This window comes from Ornithorhynchus anatinus, chromosome 4 (assembly GCF_004115215.2).
Source record: "Ornithorhynchus anatinus isolate Pmale09 chromosome 4, mOrnAna1.pri.v4, whole genome shotgun sequence".
NCBI lineage: Eukaryota > Metazoa > Chordata > Mammalia > Monotremata > Ornithorhynchidae > Ornithorhynchus > Ornithorhynchus anatinus.
Window position 1 is genome coordinate 52,083,887 of NC_041731.1, and position 17,713 is coordinate 52,101,599.

The 17,713-nt window shown below is 41.5% G+C and overlaps 1 protein-coding gene across 2 annotated transcripts in view; it reads left to right on the forward strand.

Moving 5' to 3' along the window:
• CNBD1 (cyclic nucleotide binding domain containing 1) overlaps window positions 1–17,713 on the forward strand; it is a 363,365-nt gene that overhangs the window by 169,236 nt on the left and 176,416 nt on the right. For both annotated transcript variants that reach the window (XM_029062265.2, XM_039911805.1), the window contains one exon: window positions 7,227–7,372. In XM_029062265.2, the coding sequence (XP_028918098.1) occupies window positions 7,227–7,372 (146 nt within the window). The remainder of the gene's footprint in view (window positions 1–7,226; window positions 7,373–17,713) is intronic.

The following is a 17,713-nucleotide window of genomic DNA, read 5'->3' on the forward strand; positions in this document are numbered from 1 at the left end:
TAGTGTCAGCTTGAATGACTGCTCGAATGTATGAAGAGGATAGGGAATATGTTTGAAAATAATTTTCTGATTTTATCTTTGGAGGCTTGGGAAAATGGCACCATCCTGAAAGGGTTTCTGAGAAGAGTTGAGAGATTTTGCTGGGTTAGGAGAATGATAGGATTCTCCAGTATTAGTGAAGGCCTCAAGAGAGATGATAATGCAGATCGTTGTTATTTTTAATCCAAATTGAAAATAATTTTAACTAATAAATTACTAGACTACTGAACTAGTGCTTTTGGGAGATAATTCACAATTATTTCTTTAAATTATGAATGTCTTGGGGGATTTTCTGTATGTTTTCCCTATTTTATTTGTTTCATTCTGTATAATTAATGAGATTGTTATCCGCAATAAATAGCCAATAGTGGTCGTTAAGTGGTATTAATTTTAAACATGATATGTATATATTTAATCACAGCATCTCCAGAAGGCTTCCCTTACTCTCCATCCAAACTTCTACCATGCTTGAGCATAAGGATATTTGAGTTCTTACTGTGTGCATAGCACTGTAATAGACACTTAAACTACTGCATCAATCTCCACTCAGATTTCCTGGCCTCTTGCTTTTCACCTCCTTAGTCCACACTTCATTCTGCTACCCTGATCATTTTTCTGAAACAGTCTGGTACAGATCTCCCTTCTCAAAAGTCTCCAAAGATTTCCTGCTGCTCTTTTCATTAAGCTGAAACATTTGAACATTGGCTTTAAGACATTCAAATAATTTTCTCTCCTTGCTTATCCTCATTCGTTCCTTCAATTCATTCAATCATATTTATTGAGTGTTTACTGTTTGCACAATACTGTATTAAGCGCTTGGTCATCTCCTATTACTCGTAGTCTCACTTCACTCCTCTCAATCAATTGTATTTATTGAGTTTCTATTGTGTGCAGAGCCCAGTACTAGTCTGTGAGAGAGTACAATATAATAAGTTGGTTAAACACATTCCGTGCCCAAGAGAAGCACTGTGGCCTAGTGGATAGAATATGGGCCTGGGAGTCAGAAGGATTTGGGTTCTAAATCCAGCTCTGCCACTTGTCTGCTGTGGGACCTTGGGCAAATCAGTTAACATCTCTGTGCCTCAGTTACTTTGTATATAAATTGGAGATTTAGACTGTTGAGTCCTTGTTGGGGCATGGACTGTGTCAAACCAGATTATCTTGTATTTATCCCTGTGCTTAGTACAGTGCTTAGCTAAATGCTAACAAATATCATTTTTTTAAAGATGCTTACAATCTAGAGGAGCCAATCTACTCAGTGCTCATTGTGCCTCGTTTTCCCTCCTTTCTGCCTACAACTCACTTCCCCTTCACATCCCACAGATCACTACTCCCCATCTTGAAATCATATTTCCTCCAGGAGGCTTTACCCTATTAATCTCTCAGCTCCCCACCATATTTCCTTCCCTAGTGCCACTTTAGCATTTTCTCTTCACAGTACTCTGCACCATAGATTTATCTTCAAAAGATTTTTTTTTCTTGAAATTTCTTACAAGGTCTTCTTCAGAACTGATCCACCTGTCTCTAATCAATTTTGTTTGCCAATCCCATATATTACTCAGGATCTCCATTTTGCCTATATCTCCTAGTTTTCTAGTTACTAACCGCTCCACAGGAAGCCAGTAGAGATATGAAGTAGAGATAATTTTGTTATTCGTTAACTTCAGGATTTTTTTTTAGCAGAGGAAGATTTTTAATAAAATAAAGATTTTAAAATATCTGCCTATTTTATTTATCTACATTACCTCTACACATCACTGCTAAGTGTATTTGAGAATCAAAGGATTAGATATGGAAAATTAAATTATTTTTAAAATATTTTGGAAGTCACTCTTCAAACATTGGAATTTGATTATTTTTACAAAATATTACTTCTTTAAAGAAGTTTGATGTCCATAAAACCTTCTTTACAGCCCATTTGTTTACGTGACTGTTTGAAGTTTCAAACATAAGGTGTAGTATTTTTCAAGCATTAAAATACATATTATTGGCTCACTCTGTGACTCCAGCACAATGATTTCAATTTTCCTGAAATGCAACTAGTACAACTTGGAGATGAACGTGATTTTTTTTTCAAAGAGTAAAAAACAAACAGTTGTAAATTTGTGTAATTAATTCATCCAAATTGTGCAGGAGATTTTTTTTTGTCCCCTGATTTATAGATTTTGGAGTAAGGGAAACAACGGATTTCCAGGAATTTCAAGCGTCTCTGGTAGAGTTTGTAACAACCAGGATGGAGATATAGGTTTTTTTTCCATTTATTTCACAAGTCCAGGAGGGAGGATTCTTGGTGGTGAATTTTTACACTTTTTGGGATCGAGTAAGAGTTAACCACACAACAATTACAGACAAAAAGTACTTGTTGGATTTGATGAATAAGGTAAAGATTGATTAATAAGGTAAGATGAATAAGGTAAAACTTCGGTGTTTCTAAGTCCAGGTTGGAATAAACAGACATGCTTACAGTTTCTTGTTACTCAAGTTGTCTTAGATATCAGATGAGTGTAGTGCTAATTATGAGAGCCCTGGCCATTGACATGACCTCACTGAATAGTTTTAGACTCCATTAATAAAGTAACCCAATCCCTGGAGTGCTGAGTACCAACCAGCCTATGTCCCATGAATTTAGGTAGTCAGATAGTTTATTTTTAATCTTTTAATTTTTAATCCTAGCTGGTTGCACAGTACAATGGAGGAGACAGAAGGTGGTGTGCATATTAATGATTAAGGAGGCATTGATCAGGATGTAATTCCAAACACACAAAACTCCTTGAAAGAACTAAGAATTTGATTTGTCACTGGTTGAAGAAACAGGGGCACTAACCTACACAAATGGACTGCATAAATTTATTTTGGACTTTAATAGATTCAGTGATCCTATTTCTGAAATTGTATCCAGTCTTTTTGCATGCTACTTGCACGCCATTACTTGTGCTTGATCCATTAGAGGGGAAATTTCAAAGCTAGCAATCCTAATTAGAAAATGTTTGTGCACTAACTGAACTCTATCCAAGAGGCAGGGACATTTCATGTGGGAGGAAGAGAGTCCTGGTAGTGATTTACACTTCCCCATTTGTGACTGAAGAAAAAGACCTGCTTTACTTTTAATTGGAGGGAGAGAGGGATTAAAACTTTGTCTAACAAAGAGAAGTAATTAATTTCCAAAGAACATAAACATTTGTTAAAATGCTAAGAATTTAGATCTTAAGGATGCCATTTTTGCAAATCTGTGTACTTTTTTATGTTCCATGGAATGAGACCATTCAATGAAATGAAGCCGAAAACATGAAAATATTTGAAGTCAGATTCACATTTTCCTTCATATTTCCAGGCATCATAATCTTTATAGTCCTCATTATCCAGTCACAGTAATTCATTAAGAACTATTAAAAAATATTAAACAGACATGATCCTTGACCTAGACTTAATGAAGCCTTTGAAGACTAAATCTATTAATGGTTTGGCTTTTTTGGAACTGTTGATAATTGGAATCTTTTGGCAGTTGGAATGAAGATATCAATCAGTGGCATTTATTTACTGCTCATTGCCCACAGAGCAGTATACTAAATGCTTGGGAGAATACAATACAAAAGCATTGGTAGACATGTTCCCTGCCTACAAGGAGCTTACAGTTTAGAAGATTATCTATAGTCTAGATATTTTAGAGATTGGTGGCTTCCCTGTGTGGAGTCAGAGTTACGAGGTGGAGATTCCACTATCCACTGGGAGCTGAGTATAGAGGGGGACTCTCTCTAAGGGACTCGTTAAGAGGAGTAGACCATTTGTGGGTGGACCAAGCCAAAGTCCTGCAGAGGAATCCCAGTCAAGGAACATAGATTGTGCGAGACTACTGAAGGATAGATATAATACAGAAATGGCCTGCATCTTTGGCAATGAAATCTTAGAAGATATTGGCAAGGGAATACACTTTGACTACTTTGTCCCATCTCACATATTACTTAAGTCCATGGAGGATCATGGTAGATAGTAAAAAAATAATAATAATAAGACCACTGAACTTAATTGTCATATAAATCCATAAACTAATAATTAGGCCAAATAACTGTGCTGAACAGTGGGGTGCATACTAATGACATCAAATATCCACTATTAATAATAATTAATAATTGTGGTATTTAAGTGCTTACTATGTACAGAGCACTGTTCTAACCACTGGGGTAGATACAGGGTAATCAGGTTTCCCACGTGAGGCTCACAGTCTTAATTCCCATTTTACAGATGAGGTGTCTGAGGCACAGAGAAGTTAAGTGACTTTCCCACAATCACACAGCTGACAAGTGGCAAAACTGGGATTTGAACCCATGACCTCTGACTCCCAAGCCCGTGCTCTTTCCACTGAGCTATGCTGCTTCCCTATTCCATATGGAGCTTGTAATCTAGACTTAATCAGTAATCATAATAATGATAGTATTTGTTTAATGCTTACTATGTGCCAAGCAGTGTTCTAAACACTGGGGTAGATACAAGGTTATCAGGTTGTCCCACGTGGGGCTCACAGTCTTCATCCCCATTTTATAGATGAGGTAACTGAGGCACAGAGAAGTTAAGTGACTTGCCCTAAGTCACATAGTTGAGAAGTGGTGGAGGTGGAATTAGAATTCAGGACCTTCTAACTCCCAGTCTGGGCTCTTTTCACTAAGCTGTACTATGAATCTTTAAGACCTTCCTAATTTACATTACATCAGCTGGAGTGTTAGGTATTATCAATTGTATTTCTTGAGTGCTTACTGTATGCAGAGCACTGTACTAAGAGCTTGGAAGAGTACAATATAACAGACATATTCCCTGCCCACAATGAGTTTACTGTCTAGAGGAGGAGACAGACATTAATATAAATAAATTACAGATATGTATGTAAGTGCTGTGGGACTGGGATGGTGGATGAATAAAGGGAGCAGGTCAGGGCAGTGCAGAAGGGAGTGGGTGAAGAGGAAAGGAGGGCTTAGTCAGGGAAGGCCTCTTGGAGGAGATGTGCCTTCAATAAGGCTTTGAAGAGGTGGACAGTGATTGTCGGGTATGAGGAGGGAAGGCATTCCAGGCCAGAGGCTGAATCTGGATGAGAAAGGTCTACAGTGAGATAGGTAAGATCAAGATACAGTGAGAAGGATAGCATTGGAGGAGTGAAGTGTGTGGAGTGAAGTTGTAGTAGGAAAGTAGCGAGGTGAAGTAGGAGGGGACAGGAGGATTGAGTTCTTCAAAGCCAATGGTGAGTTTGATGCAGAGATGGATGGGCTACCACTGGAGGTTCTTGAGGAGAGGGGAAACATGGCCTGAAGGTTTTTGTAGAAAAATGATCCAGGCAGCAAAGTATGGAATGGGGATAGACAGGTGGAATGGTGGAGTGGAAATAAGCCAAATCATTTATTCACTTAGGCAGGACAAGTGAAGAGATGGCCAGGGACCAGGCAATGAAAGGAATCAAGGATTCACCAAGGCCCTTTCTTTGGCTGTGATACCTGGAAACCTCATAGATACCACCACTCTGAGTCTCTTCCTCTTTCCTGGATTGCTGTGTTACAGGCCATTGTTAGGGGAGATTCTGAAACCCTATCCTCCCTCTGACTTTCCCGTACTTCTAGATGGCACCATCATCCTTCCTGTCTCACAAACCCATAACCTTGGTGTTATCCTTGACTATGCTCTCTTTCAACCTACATATTCAATCCATTACTAAATCCTTTTGGTCCCACCTTCAAATTGCTAAAATCAGCCCTTTTCTCTCCAGCCAAACTGCTACCAAGTTAATACATTCATTTAGCTTATCCCACCTGTATTACTGCATCAGCCTCCTTATTGACCTCTCAGCCTCCTGTCTCTCCCCAATCCAGTCCATATTTCACTCTGCTGCCTGGATCATTTTTCTATAAGAATATTCAGGTCTCGTTTCCCCGTTCCTCAAAAAACTCCAGTTGTCCATCCACCTCTGCATTAAACAAAAACTCCTAACCATTGGCTTTAAAGCACTCAATCCCCTTAACGCCCTCCTACCTCACCTCACTACTCTTCTACTACTACCCAGCCCACACACTTTGCTCTTCTAATGCTCAGCTTCTCAGTGTGTCTTGAGAGTTGCCTATCTCACTGCTGATCCTTCACCCACATCTTGCATCTGGCCTGGAATGCCCTCCCTTCTCAAATCTGACAATTACTCTCCCCCACTTCCAAGCTTTATTTAAGGCACATCTCCTCCAAGAGGCCTACACCAATTAAGCCCTCCCCTGCTTCCTCTTCTCCCACTCCCTTCTGCATCACCCTGACTCAATCTGTTTTTTTCTTCCCTCCTCCCAGCCCCACAGCACTTACGTACATATCTGTAATTTATTTATTGGTATTGATGTCTATCTCCCCACCTCTAGACTGAGAGCTTGTTGTGGGCAGGGAATGTCACTGTTTATTATATTATAGTCTTCCAAGTGCTTAGACAGTGCTCTACACACAGCAAGTGCTCAATAAATACTATTGAATGAATACGTCTACTTTGGGGGAGTCACTGGGGAGAAATGATATTGAAAGCAGCAAAGTGAGTGCAGTTGAAAGGCAGCTGAGCTAATAATGAGGTAGTTGTTAATTTCATGTCCTGGGAATGGCACATGATTAATGGGATACTTAAAATCCAGGCACTGTGGGCAGTCATCGTGACAGCACAGCAAGATGCCATCTTGACCGGCCCGTGTTGTGGAAGGGATTGGCAGTCACATATCAGTCTCATCAGCCACACTTGGACGCCCTAATCAAATCTCCTTGTCTGAGGAGTCATCGTTGAAAAACAGGATATACATAATGTTTAAATGGTGCCTTTTGGACTCTACACCATTTTCTATTTTGTAAATGGTTCACAGTAATGCAATAATTTAGTACCACTGTATTTTAATAATTATGTATTTGTCATTGTCATAAGATTCTGAAGTGTTAAGCTGTAGTCTCAGCAAAGAGGCTTTAAATTGGTGTTGGGGAAATACAAGTAATTCTCCTTCTTTGGTCATCTTCAATGAAAAGTCTTAATGGAATTTATAGTATCTCCTGTAGTTAGCTCAGTGCTATAGAGAAAGGGCCAGTGTCTGAAAGGTATTGTTTGGCTTTAATACAACCACTATTCTATTCACAGTCACAGGGAAGTTCATTTTAATATTATTCACTTTGATTTTGTAATGAAATTTTTTTTGCAGCCCCATTCACAGGTCCGAGCTAGAACACGCCATTGTGTGCAAGATGATGAAACTTATTCCAGACATAGCTGCTCAGATAACTGATGAAGAATTAAAAATAATCAGCAGGAGTACCTGTGTGGAAACCTGGATGAAAGGCACTACAGGTAGCAATACATCTTTAAGATTAGTTTGGTGGCAATAGAAGTAATTTTATTGAGGACTTGGAGCAATAAATTGAACTAACCACTTTAAATCTACTAAACAAAGTAATGTCAAGTTTCCTCGTAATAAGGAGCATACACTCTGATGGGGAGGTGGACATGAACATATTTTTCGATAAGTTGCCATGATGAATAATTGAATGTACAATTAAAACCTAATATTAATGGTGTTTAAGCACTTACTTTGTGCCAGACACTATACTAAGCACTGGGATAGATTCAAGATAATCAGTTTGGACACAATCCATGTCCCACTTGAGGCTCACAGCCTTAATCCCCATTTTACAGATGAGTGAACTGAGGCACAGAGAAGTCAAGTGACCTCCACAAGGTCACACAGCAGACAAGTGGAAGTGCTGGGATTACAAACCAGTTCCTTCTGACTTCCAAGCTTATGGTCGATCCACTAAGCCACACAGCTTGTGCCAAAGTGCTGAAGATGGAATTTAAAAAAAAATAATTAGATTTGGCTGATGGGTTAGCATAACCTAGGCTGTTGGGGGTCAATAGGGGAAGTTTTTTGGAGAATATGGGATTTTAGGAAGGCTTTGAGTGTGGGGAGAGCTGTGCAATGTTGTATTTGATGAAGGAAAGAGTTCCAGGCCAGGGGAATAGGGTCAGTGTAGCTCCTTTGGTCAGGGATCATGTCTACCCTCCCTGTACACTTAGCCCAATGCTCTGCACACAATAAATGCTCAGTAAATATGACAGAGTGAAGGGCAAGTGGTGGGGGAGTCAAATATGTGGTAGAGCTAGAAGATTTCCAAGAGTGGCTGAAAAGTAGTGGGTAGAGAGAAGATGAAGTAACATGGGGTGACTTAGTTGAGAGCCTTTAGGCCAACTGTGAGAATTTTTTGTTTGATGCTGAGGGACAGAGAAATCAATCAATGATATTTATAATGCACAGCACCGTACTAAGCACTCGGGAGAGTACAATACAATAGGGTTGGCAGGCACATTCTCCACCCTCAAAGAGCTACAATCTGGTGTATAATCTTAGAGTACAAATGAGGGTTTTGAGGAGAGGGGAGAAGCTGATTAAATGAAGCTTGAAGACGCTGATCCTTGCAGCAGTGTGTAGTAGAAATTGAAGGGAAAGGAAGTTGGAGGCAGAGAGACAAGCAAAGAGGTTGATGCAGCAGTCCAGACCAAACTATTTCCAATAAGAGGAAGGGATAGATCCAAGAGATGCTGTGAAGGGAGAATTGGTAAGAATTGACAAAGCCGAGAGATAATGTATTGTTACTAATAATTGTAATAACTGTGGTATTTGTTAAGCACTTACTACGTGTCAGGCACTGTACTAAGTGCTGGGGTGGTTACAAGTAAATTGGGTTGGATACAGTCCCTGTCCCATGTGGGGCTCATGGTCTTAATCCCCACTTTACTGATGAGGCACAGAGAAGTTTAGTGATTTGCCCACGGTCACAGTAGAGAAGTGGCAGAGCCAGGATTAGAACCCCTGATCTTCTGACTCCCAGGCCTGTGCTCTATTCACTACTCCATGCTGCTTGTCTGAGTTGTGGGATAGCACTGAGGTTGTGAGCTTCTGGAGCAGGTAGGATAATGGCTGGTCTTATCAACTGAGCTGAAAAGTTAGGAGGAGTGAGTTTAGGGGATTTTTAGCAGTTTGTAAAATGTCTCAATATCTCGTTCTCATGGGTCAAGACAGAATACCTGCTTCTTCTTATATTTGATCTTATATTTAAGTGCTAAGGTGTGACATGATAGTCATTATATTTCAAAAAGAGGAACTTTACTGGGTTTCAGAACTTGCCTTTCCTAAATGGCGGTGCAGTTAGCTAGGTTACCTAATCCTACACTCAGTCCCCTGGTTCCCTGTGTTATCAATCAATAGTATTTACTGAGCACTTACCGTGTTCAGGGCACTGTATTAAGTGTTTGGGAGAGGAAAAGAAATCATGGTATTTAAGTACTTACCACTTGACAAGCACTCTTCTAAGCCCTGGGGGTTAATCAGTTTGGCCACAGTACTTGTCCCACATAGGGCTCACAGTCTTAATTCTCATTTTGCAGATGAGGTAACTGAGGCACAGAGAAGTTAAGTGGCTTGTCCAAAGTCACACAGCAGTCACGTGGTGGACCTGGGATTAGAACCCAGGTGCTTCTGACTTCCAGGCCTGTTTTCTATTCACTAGGTTATGCTGCTTATCACCTGGAGTACATCACAAAGATATAACAGGCACATTCCCTGCTCACAGTGACTTTATAAGGGTATCAGGATTGACTCAACAGATTTTTGGGGGATTTTGGGGGAGAAACATAGTCTGAGGTGCTATAAATGTTGTATTTACTTCTACAGTGAATTTCAGTTAGGAAACTTAAATTCCTTCTAATTACAACAAAAATTGTAATAATAATGTGGTACTTATTAAGCCCTTACTATGTCCCAAGAACTGTATTAAATACTGAGGTTGCTACAAGATAAACAAGTTGAACACAGGCCTTGCCCCACATGAGGCTCACAGTTTAATTAGGAGGGAGAACAATTTTTGTTTTTTTTTAAATCTCATTTCACATATGTAACTGAGAAGTTAAGTGACTTGCCCAAGCTCATGTAGCGGACAAGTGTCAAAGCTAGGATTAGAACTCAGGTCCCCTGATTCCCAGGCCCATGCTCTTTCCACCTGAGCACGTGTCTTCTCTTGTTAGAAATAATGACTATGGTAAATTTGTAAAATTTTTGTTGCCCAAATAGTGGCCCTTTGGGATTAGAGTAAGGAACAACTGTGAGGGAGAATAATAATAATAATAATGGTATTTACGTGTTTACTATGTACCAAGCACTCTTCTAAGTGCTACAGTAGATACAAGGTAATCAGGTTGTACCACATGGGGCACATAATCTTAATCCCTATTTTATAGATAAGGTAACTAAAACACAGAGAAGTTAAGTGGCTTGCCCAATGTCACACAGCAGACAACGATCTAGTGAAATTAGTAATATCAGTCAACACCGTTGTTCCTTTACCTTCCCAGTTTGACTAAGATACATGTCTTTGAAAATCTAAGCTAAATTACTTCTTGCATTTTCTGCTTTGATTAGAGAGAAACATGCATGAAAATCCCTTTGCGTTTCACAGGTTTTATGACTGAATCACTCATGGGTGACTACTCATTAACATTTTAACATGATGTGTGATGAAATTAAAACCCAAATTTGAAAAGAGCATTTTTATTAAGTAACAAAACTTTATTAATTCGGGTATCATAAAGACAAACTTTCACACACAAAAAACAGTATTTTAAATATTTCACTTTTAAGTCTACAAAATTATATCTCCCCATAGCCTAAAGCTTGTCGAGGTATTGTATTAGACTCTGAAAAACCCTTCACTGTTCCACTTTTTCATTGTCTTTGGCCTCTTTTCTTCTTTCGGGTCTCTACTGGCTGTCTCTATCAGACTCCCCTGTTATTGAAGGATTCCTCACTGTCACTCCTAATGTCTAAGTGGCTGTTATTTTGGTCTGTTGCTGGAGCTTCAAGAGTCTCCAGGGAAATTTCTAACAGCTAGTTTGACATTCTGGACTCTTCTCATGCTTCAGGCTAGGAGTCAACCTGCTCTTTTGAGGACACTTTTTAGGCTTGCTTGCCCACGCAGGATAGTTTAAGCTCCTTGAAGATGGGGATTGTTTCCACCAGTTCCACTGTATAGTACTCTCTCAAGAGCGTAGTACAGTGCTCTGCACATGGAAAACAATCATTCAATTCACTGAAGAATCATTTTCTTGGTAATATTTTCAATGTTGTGCTTTGCATTAGATCTATTTCCTCATCCTCAATAATTACTTCAGCCCTCATTAATCAGTTATTGGCATTTATTGAGTACTTACTATGTTCGGAGCACTTTAGTAAGTGCTTGCAAGTGAACAATACAGTAGAGTTGGTAGACATGTTCCCTGCCCACAAGAAATTATTTTCTCGTACTTTGATGGACTGATAAAAGCAGCATGCCGTAGAGGAGCATCATGGCCTAGTGGACGTCCACGGGCATGGACATCAGAGGAACTAGGTTTTAACTTCTCTGTGTCTCAATTTCCTCATCTATAAAGTGGGAATCCAATGTCTGGTCTCCATCCTGCTTAGTTTTTGAACCTCGTGAAAGAGGAATGCATCCAACCTAACTTGTCAACCCTGATTAACTTGACACATAGTGAGCAAGTAACAAATTCTGTTGTTATTATTATTTGGCCAAAATAGCTGTCATGAGGGACACAATAATAATCGTGGCATTTATCAAGTGTTAACTATGTGCCAGACACTGCCTCGGACCCCATTCCCTCTCACCTTATTAAAACCATCGCCCCTGCCCTCCTCCCTTCCTTAACTTCTATTTTTAACCACTCAATCTCCAATGGCTCCTTCCCCTCTGCCTTCAAACATGCCCATGTCTCCCCCATCCTAAAAAAACCCGCTCTTGACCCAACTTCCCCCTCCAGTTATTGCCTTATCTCCCTACTACACTTCCTTTCCAAAATCCTAGAACGAGTCGTCTACAGTCGCTGCTTAGAATTCCTTAACTCCCATTCTCTCCTGGACCCCCTCCAATGGGCTTCCGTCCCCTCCACTCTACCGAGACTGCTCTCTCTAAGGTCACCCATGACCTCCTTCTTGCCAAATCCAATGGCTCCTACTCCATTCTAATCCTCCTTGACCTCTCTGCTGCCTTTGACACTGTCGACCATCCCCTCCTCCTCCATACCTTATCTCACCTTGGCTTCACGGACTCCGTCCTCTCCTGGTTCTCCTCTTACCTCTCTGGCTGGTCATTCTCGGTCTCCTTCGCTGGTGCGTCCTCCCCCTCCCATCCTTTAACTGTTGGAGTTCCTCAAGGGTCAGTTCTTGGCCCTCTTCTGTTCTCCATTTACACTCACTCCCTCGGTGAACTCATTCGCTCTCATGGCTTTGACTACCATCTCTACGCAGATGACATGCAGATCTACATCTCCGCCCCGTCCTCTCTCCCTCCCTTCAGGCTCACATCTCCTCCTGCCTCCAGGATGTCTCCACCTGGATGTTGGCCCACCACCTAAAACTCAACATGAGCAAGACTGAGCTCCTCATCTTCCCTCCCAAACCCGGTCCTCTCCCAGACTTCCCTATCACCGTGGATGGCACGACCATCCTTCCCGTCTCACGGGCCTGCAATCTCGGTGTCATCCTTGACTCGTCTCTCTCGTTAACCCCACGCATCCTATCCGTTACCAAGACCTGCCGGCTTCACCTTTACAATATCGCCAAGATCCGCCCTTTCCTCTCCACCCAAACGGCTACCTTACTGCTATGGGCTTTCGTTATATCCCGGCTAGACTACTGTGTCAGCCTTCTCTTTGATCTCCCTTCCTCCTCTCTCGCCCCGCTCCAGTCTATTCTTCACTCCGCTGCCCGGCTCATCTTCCTGCAGAAACGATCTGGGCATGTCACTCCCCTTCTTAAGCACCTCCAGTGGTTGCCTATCAACCTCCGCTCCAAAAAAAAACTCCTCACTCTAGGCTTCAAGGCTTTACGTCACCTTGCCCCTTCCTACCTCTCCTCCCTTCTCTCTTTCTACTGCCCACCCCGCACACTCCGCTCCTCTGCCGCCCATCTCCTCAGCGTCCCTTGGTCTCGCCTATCCCGCCGTCGACCCCTGGGCCACGTCCTCCCGCGGTCCTGGAACGCCCTCCCTCCTCACCTCCACCAAACTGATTCTCTTCCCCTCTTCAAAAACGCTACTTAAAACTCACCTCATCCAAGAGGCCTTCCCAGACTGAGCTCCCCTTCTCCCTCTACTCCCTCTACCACCCCCCCTTCACCTCTCCGCAGCTTAAGGCTCTTTCCCCCCCATTTCTCTCTGCTCCTCCCCCTCTCCCTTCCCATCCCCTCAGCACTGTACTTGTCTGCTCAACTGTATATATTTTCATTACCCTATTTATTTTGTTAATGAAATGTACATCACCTCGATTCTGTTTAGTTGCCATTGTTTTTACGAGATGCTCTTCCCCTTGACTCTATTTATTGCCATTGTTCTCGTCTGTCTGTCTCCCCCGATTAGACCGTAAGCCCATCAAACGGCAGGGACTGTCTCTATCTGTTGCCGACTTGTTCATTCCAAGTGCTTAGTACAGTGCTCTGCACACAGTAAGTGCTCAGTAAATACTATTGAATGAATAAATACTATTGAATGAACAAGTAAATTGGGTTGGACACAGTCCCTTTCCCACATGGGGCTCACAGTCTTAATCCCCATTTTATAGATGAGGTAAAAGAGGCACAGAGAGTGAAGTGACTTGCCCAAGGCCATGCTGCAGACAAATGGCGAAGCCTGAATTAGAACCCAGGCCCAGACCCTGTCCATTACGCCATACTATTTCCCATTAGGGACCTGTTAGCAACTGTTGGGAGCCTATACAAGGTTATATTTGTGCAGCATCTGGAATTAGAGTTTCTCCTTCGCAAAATGTTCCTGCACCCATCCTTCTACTATGTCTACTACACTGCAATTAAAGATTTCCCATGAAGGTCCCAATAGCCAGACGACCTCTGGTGGTGGTTAGGAGTTGGCAACACCTTGGCTGAAGAACCAAACAAAATGAAATCTTTGAGCAGGCGAAAGACACATTGACACAGTTTATTTCATTGTGGAGTGATAACGATGAAATATTAAAACAAAAATAATAATTAAAAATGCCATTTTCTAATGATAAAGAGAGGGAGAAAGAGAATAGATGGAAGAGAGAAAAATGTAGAGAGAGAAAGAAGGGAGAGAAGGATTAGGAGAAGTGGGGAAGGGGAAGAGAGGAAAAAGAGGAAAAGAGAGAGAAGGATAACCAACAAACTCATTCTTGGTCCTCTTCTTTTGAGAAGACTGGGGCAATGCCAGAGTTCCCAAGCATCTCAGTCAGCCTCTCCCCTCCTCTCTGCAGCCACTTATCTGTTCTCAGTCAGTTGTGTAGGGTGTGTGTGTAGGAAGGGACATTAATCTCTTTCCCTAGTACCCTCGACAACTGAAATAAGCAAATGTGGTTTTGGGAATTGAGGGTGTTTCCAACTGCCCCGACACTTTTCTGCTAGCCACGAAGCCCACCTACTACTGGTGTAGTGGATAGAGCACGGGCCTGGGAGTCAGAAGATCATGGATTCTAATCCTGTTCCTCTACTTTTCTGCTGTGTGACTTTCTTCAAGCCACTTCTCTGTGTCCCAGTTACCTCATCTGTAAAATGGGGATTGAGATTGCGGGACACATGGGACAGGGACCATGTCCAACCTGATTTACTGGTATCAACCGCAGTACTTAGAACAGTGCCTGGCACATAGTGAGTGCTTAACAAATAGCATTACTACAACTCTAGGTGTGTGTGGTGCTCTTTGGGGGTGAACAGGCCTCTTCCTTGCCCAGCTGTGTTGGTTGACCCTGGGGCTACACCCATGCTGGTGTGAGGGAGGGTGAGAACAGCCCTTGCTCATTCTTCTGCATGAGGAGAATGATGGAAATTTCCCTGCAGCCAGTGACACGAGACATCTCTATCTTACCTCTCATTTGGCCTCTTTCCTGGTCAGAGAGGCTGGGCAGGCTAGCTACTTCCTACCTAAAAGGTTGTTGGGGTGAAAGTAGTGGCATTGCTTTCATGGTGCCAAATCTCTGCTGGCCATGCTTTCCCAGGGTGTGCCTACCTATGCATGAGACTCATGTGTGGTATCAAGAAGAGGTAAATGTGAGCTATTTGTTATTGACTCGTGTTTTCTTCTTATTGATGGCATTTATTAGGTATTTGCTATCTGCCAGACACTGTACTAAGTACTGGGTAGATACAAAATAATCATGTTGGACAAAGACAGTGTCCCACATGGGGCTCACTATCTTAATCTCCATTTCATAGACGAGGTAACTGAGGCACAGAGAAGTTAAGTGACTTGCCAAAAGTCGCAGAGAAGGCAAGTCCTAATCCAGGTACTCTGACTCCCAGTATGATTGGCCTCTCCAGATCACACTGCCGTCATTTGTCTACATTGCTGCATATGAGCAAGCAAATATTAAAGGAGAACAGATAAATTTTCCTTTAGGTTGCAAACTTTTTCTTTCTGCTTTTCCAATTCTTTTCCTCTGAATTTTTACCTTTGTCTTCCCTCCTGTTTTCCATTTTTTCTCACTGCTTCAACTTCATGAATCCATCATGGCATGATTAAACTTCATGTCATCCAGCACTAAGTTTAGTGTTCTGCACAAAGTGCTCAGTAAGCACCATTGATTGTCAATAATTATAATCATAATGATAATTGTGGTATTTAAGCACTTACTATGTACCATATACACTGTACTAAGCTCTGGGGTGGATACAAGCAAATCGGGTTGGACACAGTCCCTGTCCCATGTGGGACTCACAATCTCAATTCCCGCTGAAGCCCCAAGATGTACTAAGCGCTTGGGAGAGTACCATATATTAATAAACAGACACATTCCCTGCCCATAACAAGCTTACATGTACAGGAGCTAAGGGAGGAGTGAATTTGAGGAGCAAATTAGGGTGATGCAGAAGGGAGTGGGAGAAGAGGAAATGAGAGCTTCATCAGGGCAGGACTCTTGGAGGAGATATGCCTTCAATAAGGCTGTGAAGGTGGGGAGAGTAATTGTGTGTTGGACATGAAGAGGGAAGTCATTCCAGGCCAGAAGCAGGATGTGGGAGAGAGGTTTGTGGCAAGATAGATGATATCAAGATATTGTGAGTAGGTGGGGATTAGAGGAATGAAGTGTTTGGAATAGGTTATAGTAGGAGAGAAGCAAAGTGAGGTAGGAGGGGGCAAGTTGATTGAGTGCTTTAAAGCAGATAGTGAGGAGTTTCTGTTTGATGTGCAGGTTAATGGGCAACAATGGAAGTTCTTGAGGAGAGGGGAAACTTGGACTGAACGTTTTTGTCGAAAATCATCTGGCCAGCACAGTGAAGTATGGATTGGAGAGAGGGCAGACAGGAGTAAAGAAGCAGAAAAGCAAAAATGTGGTGTTGAGTACCCTCACCAGTGGGTTAACTATTGTAGCAGATCCCTTCAGTGTTCATCTGAAGGAAGAGGGGAGCGTAGCATAAAGATTATCTGACACCAACTCTAGGATTCAGCTTTTTTTTTTTTTTTTTTGCTACAGAGGGGATCATAATGGGAGCTCTAGGCCACCAAGAATAGGTTTTCCTGTAACATTTGCAATTGTGAAAGATGAAACAACAACTGAACATTCTGTAAACATTCCAAATCAAGTCAGTTTTTTGGTTTTAAAGGAACCTTCATGATTATAATAATAATGATGGAATTTGTTAGGCTCTTACTAGGTGCCAAGCACTGTTCTAAGCACTGATTATCAAATCAATACATTATCGCTTTGAATTTGAAACCCCAGATTAAGGTCTTATTGGTCTCATAGAAGGTATTGGAAGTTTTTCTTTAAGAAACCAGATTTTTTCCTACAAGTTAAACTAAAAGTGTGCCGTACTGCATCATCAAGAAATGCTGCTCTGTGCTGTACATCATCAGAGAACCATCACCAGGATGATGTATAACTCTAAATGCCATCCCTCTTATGATGGATAAACCCAAATGCCATTGCTCAGATGATGTATACCAGAAAGCAGCACCACTGCTTTTATGATCTATTCTACTGAGGGAACAGTTCTGCTGTAAAATACATGATTAGAGTAAGTCTCTCTGTGTTATCTATCATCAAGGCAATGTTGCCTAATGTTATATATCCTCACTGTGATTCTGGTCTGATGATAAATAATGCAAAATTTAATCTCTTTACTGATGCAAACCAAGTACAGCCTGGTTGGAAAATGACAGGGTTAAATACTTTGGCTTTAAAATGTGAGCAGGTGAGAAGCACAATGTAATAATCAATCCTTTTAATTTGGGCTCCTGAACTAGGAATTTCTCAGTCTGTCAAAGGTGCTTATTAAGTGCTCACTGTGTGCAGAGTGCTTGGGAGACAACGATACAACAGAGGTATTTCCCTGCCCACAAGGAGCTTACTGTCTAGAGAAAAATGGAAAGGATCATTTGGTCACAAGAGAATATATATTTTGTAAATGAAGGTAAAACATAGCTATGAAATAATGCATTATTGAAATAATAGTATTTGAAAGAGTAATTAAGACATTACATTTTTAATTCAAGTAGATTGATCCAGTATGCAACACCAAAGGAAGTAAACTATTGTGAATAGGTAGTATTCCATTAGTCTGTAGTATAGACATCTACTGTGTGCAGGGCATTATACTAAGTGCTTGGGAGAGTCCAA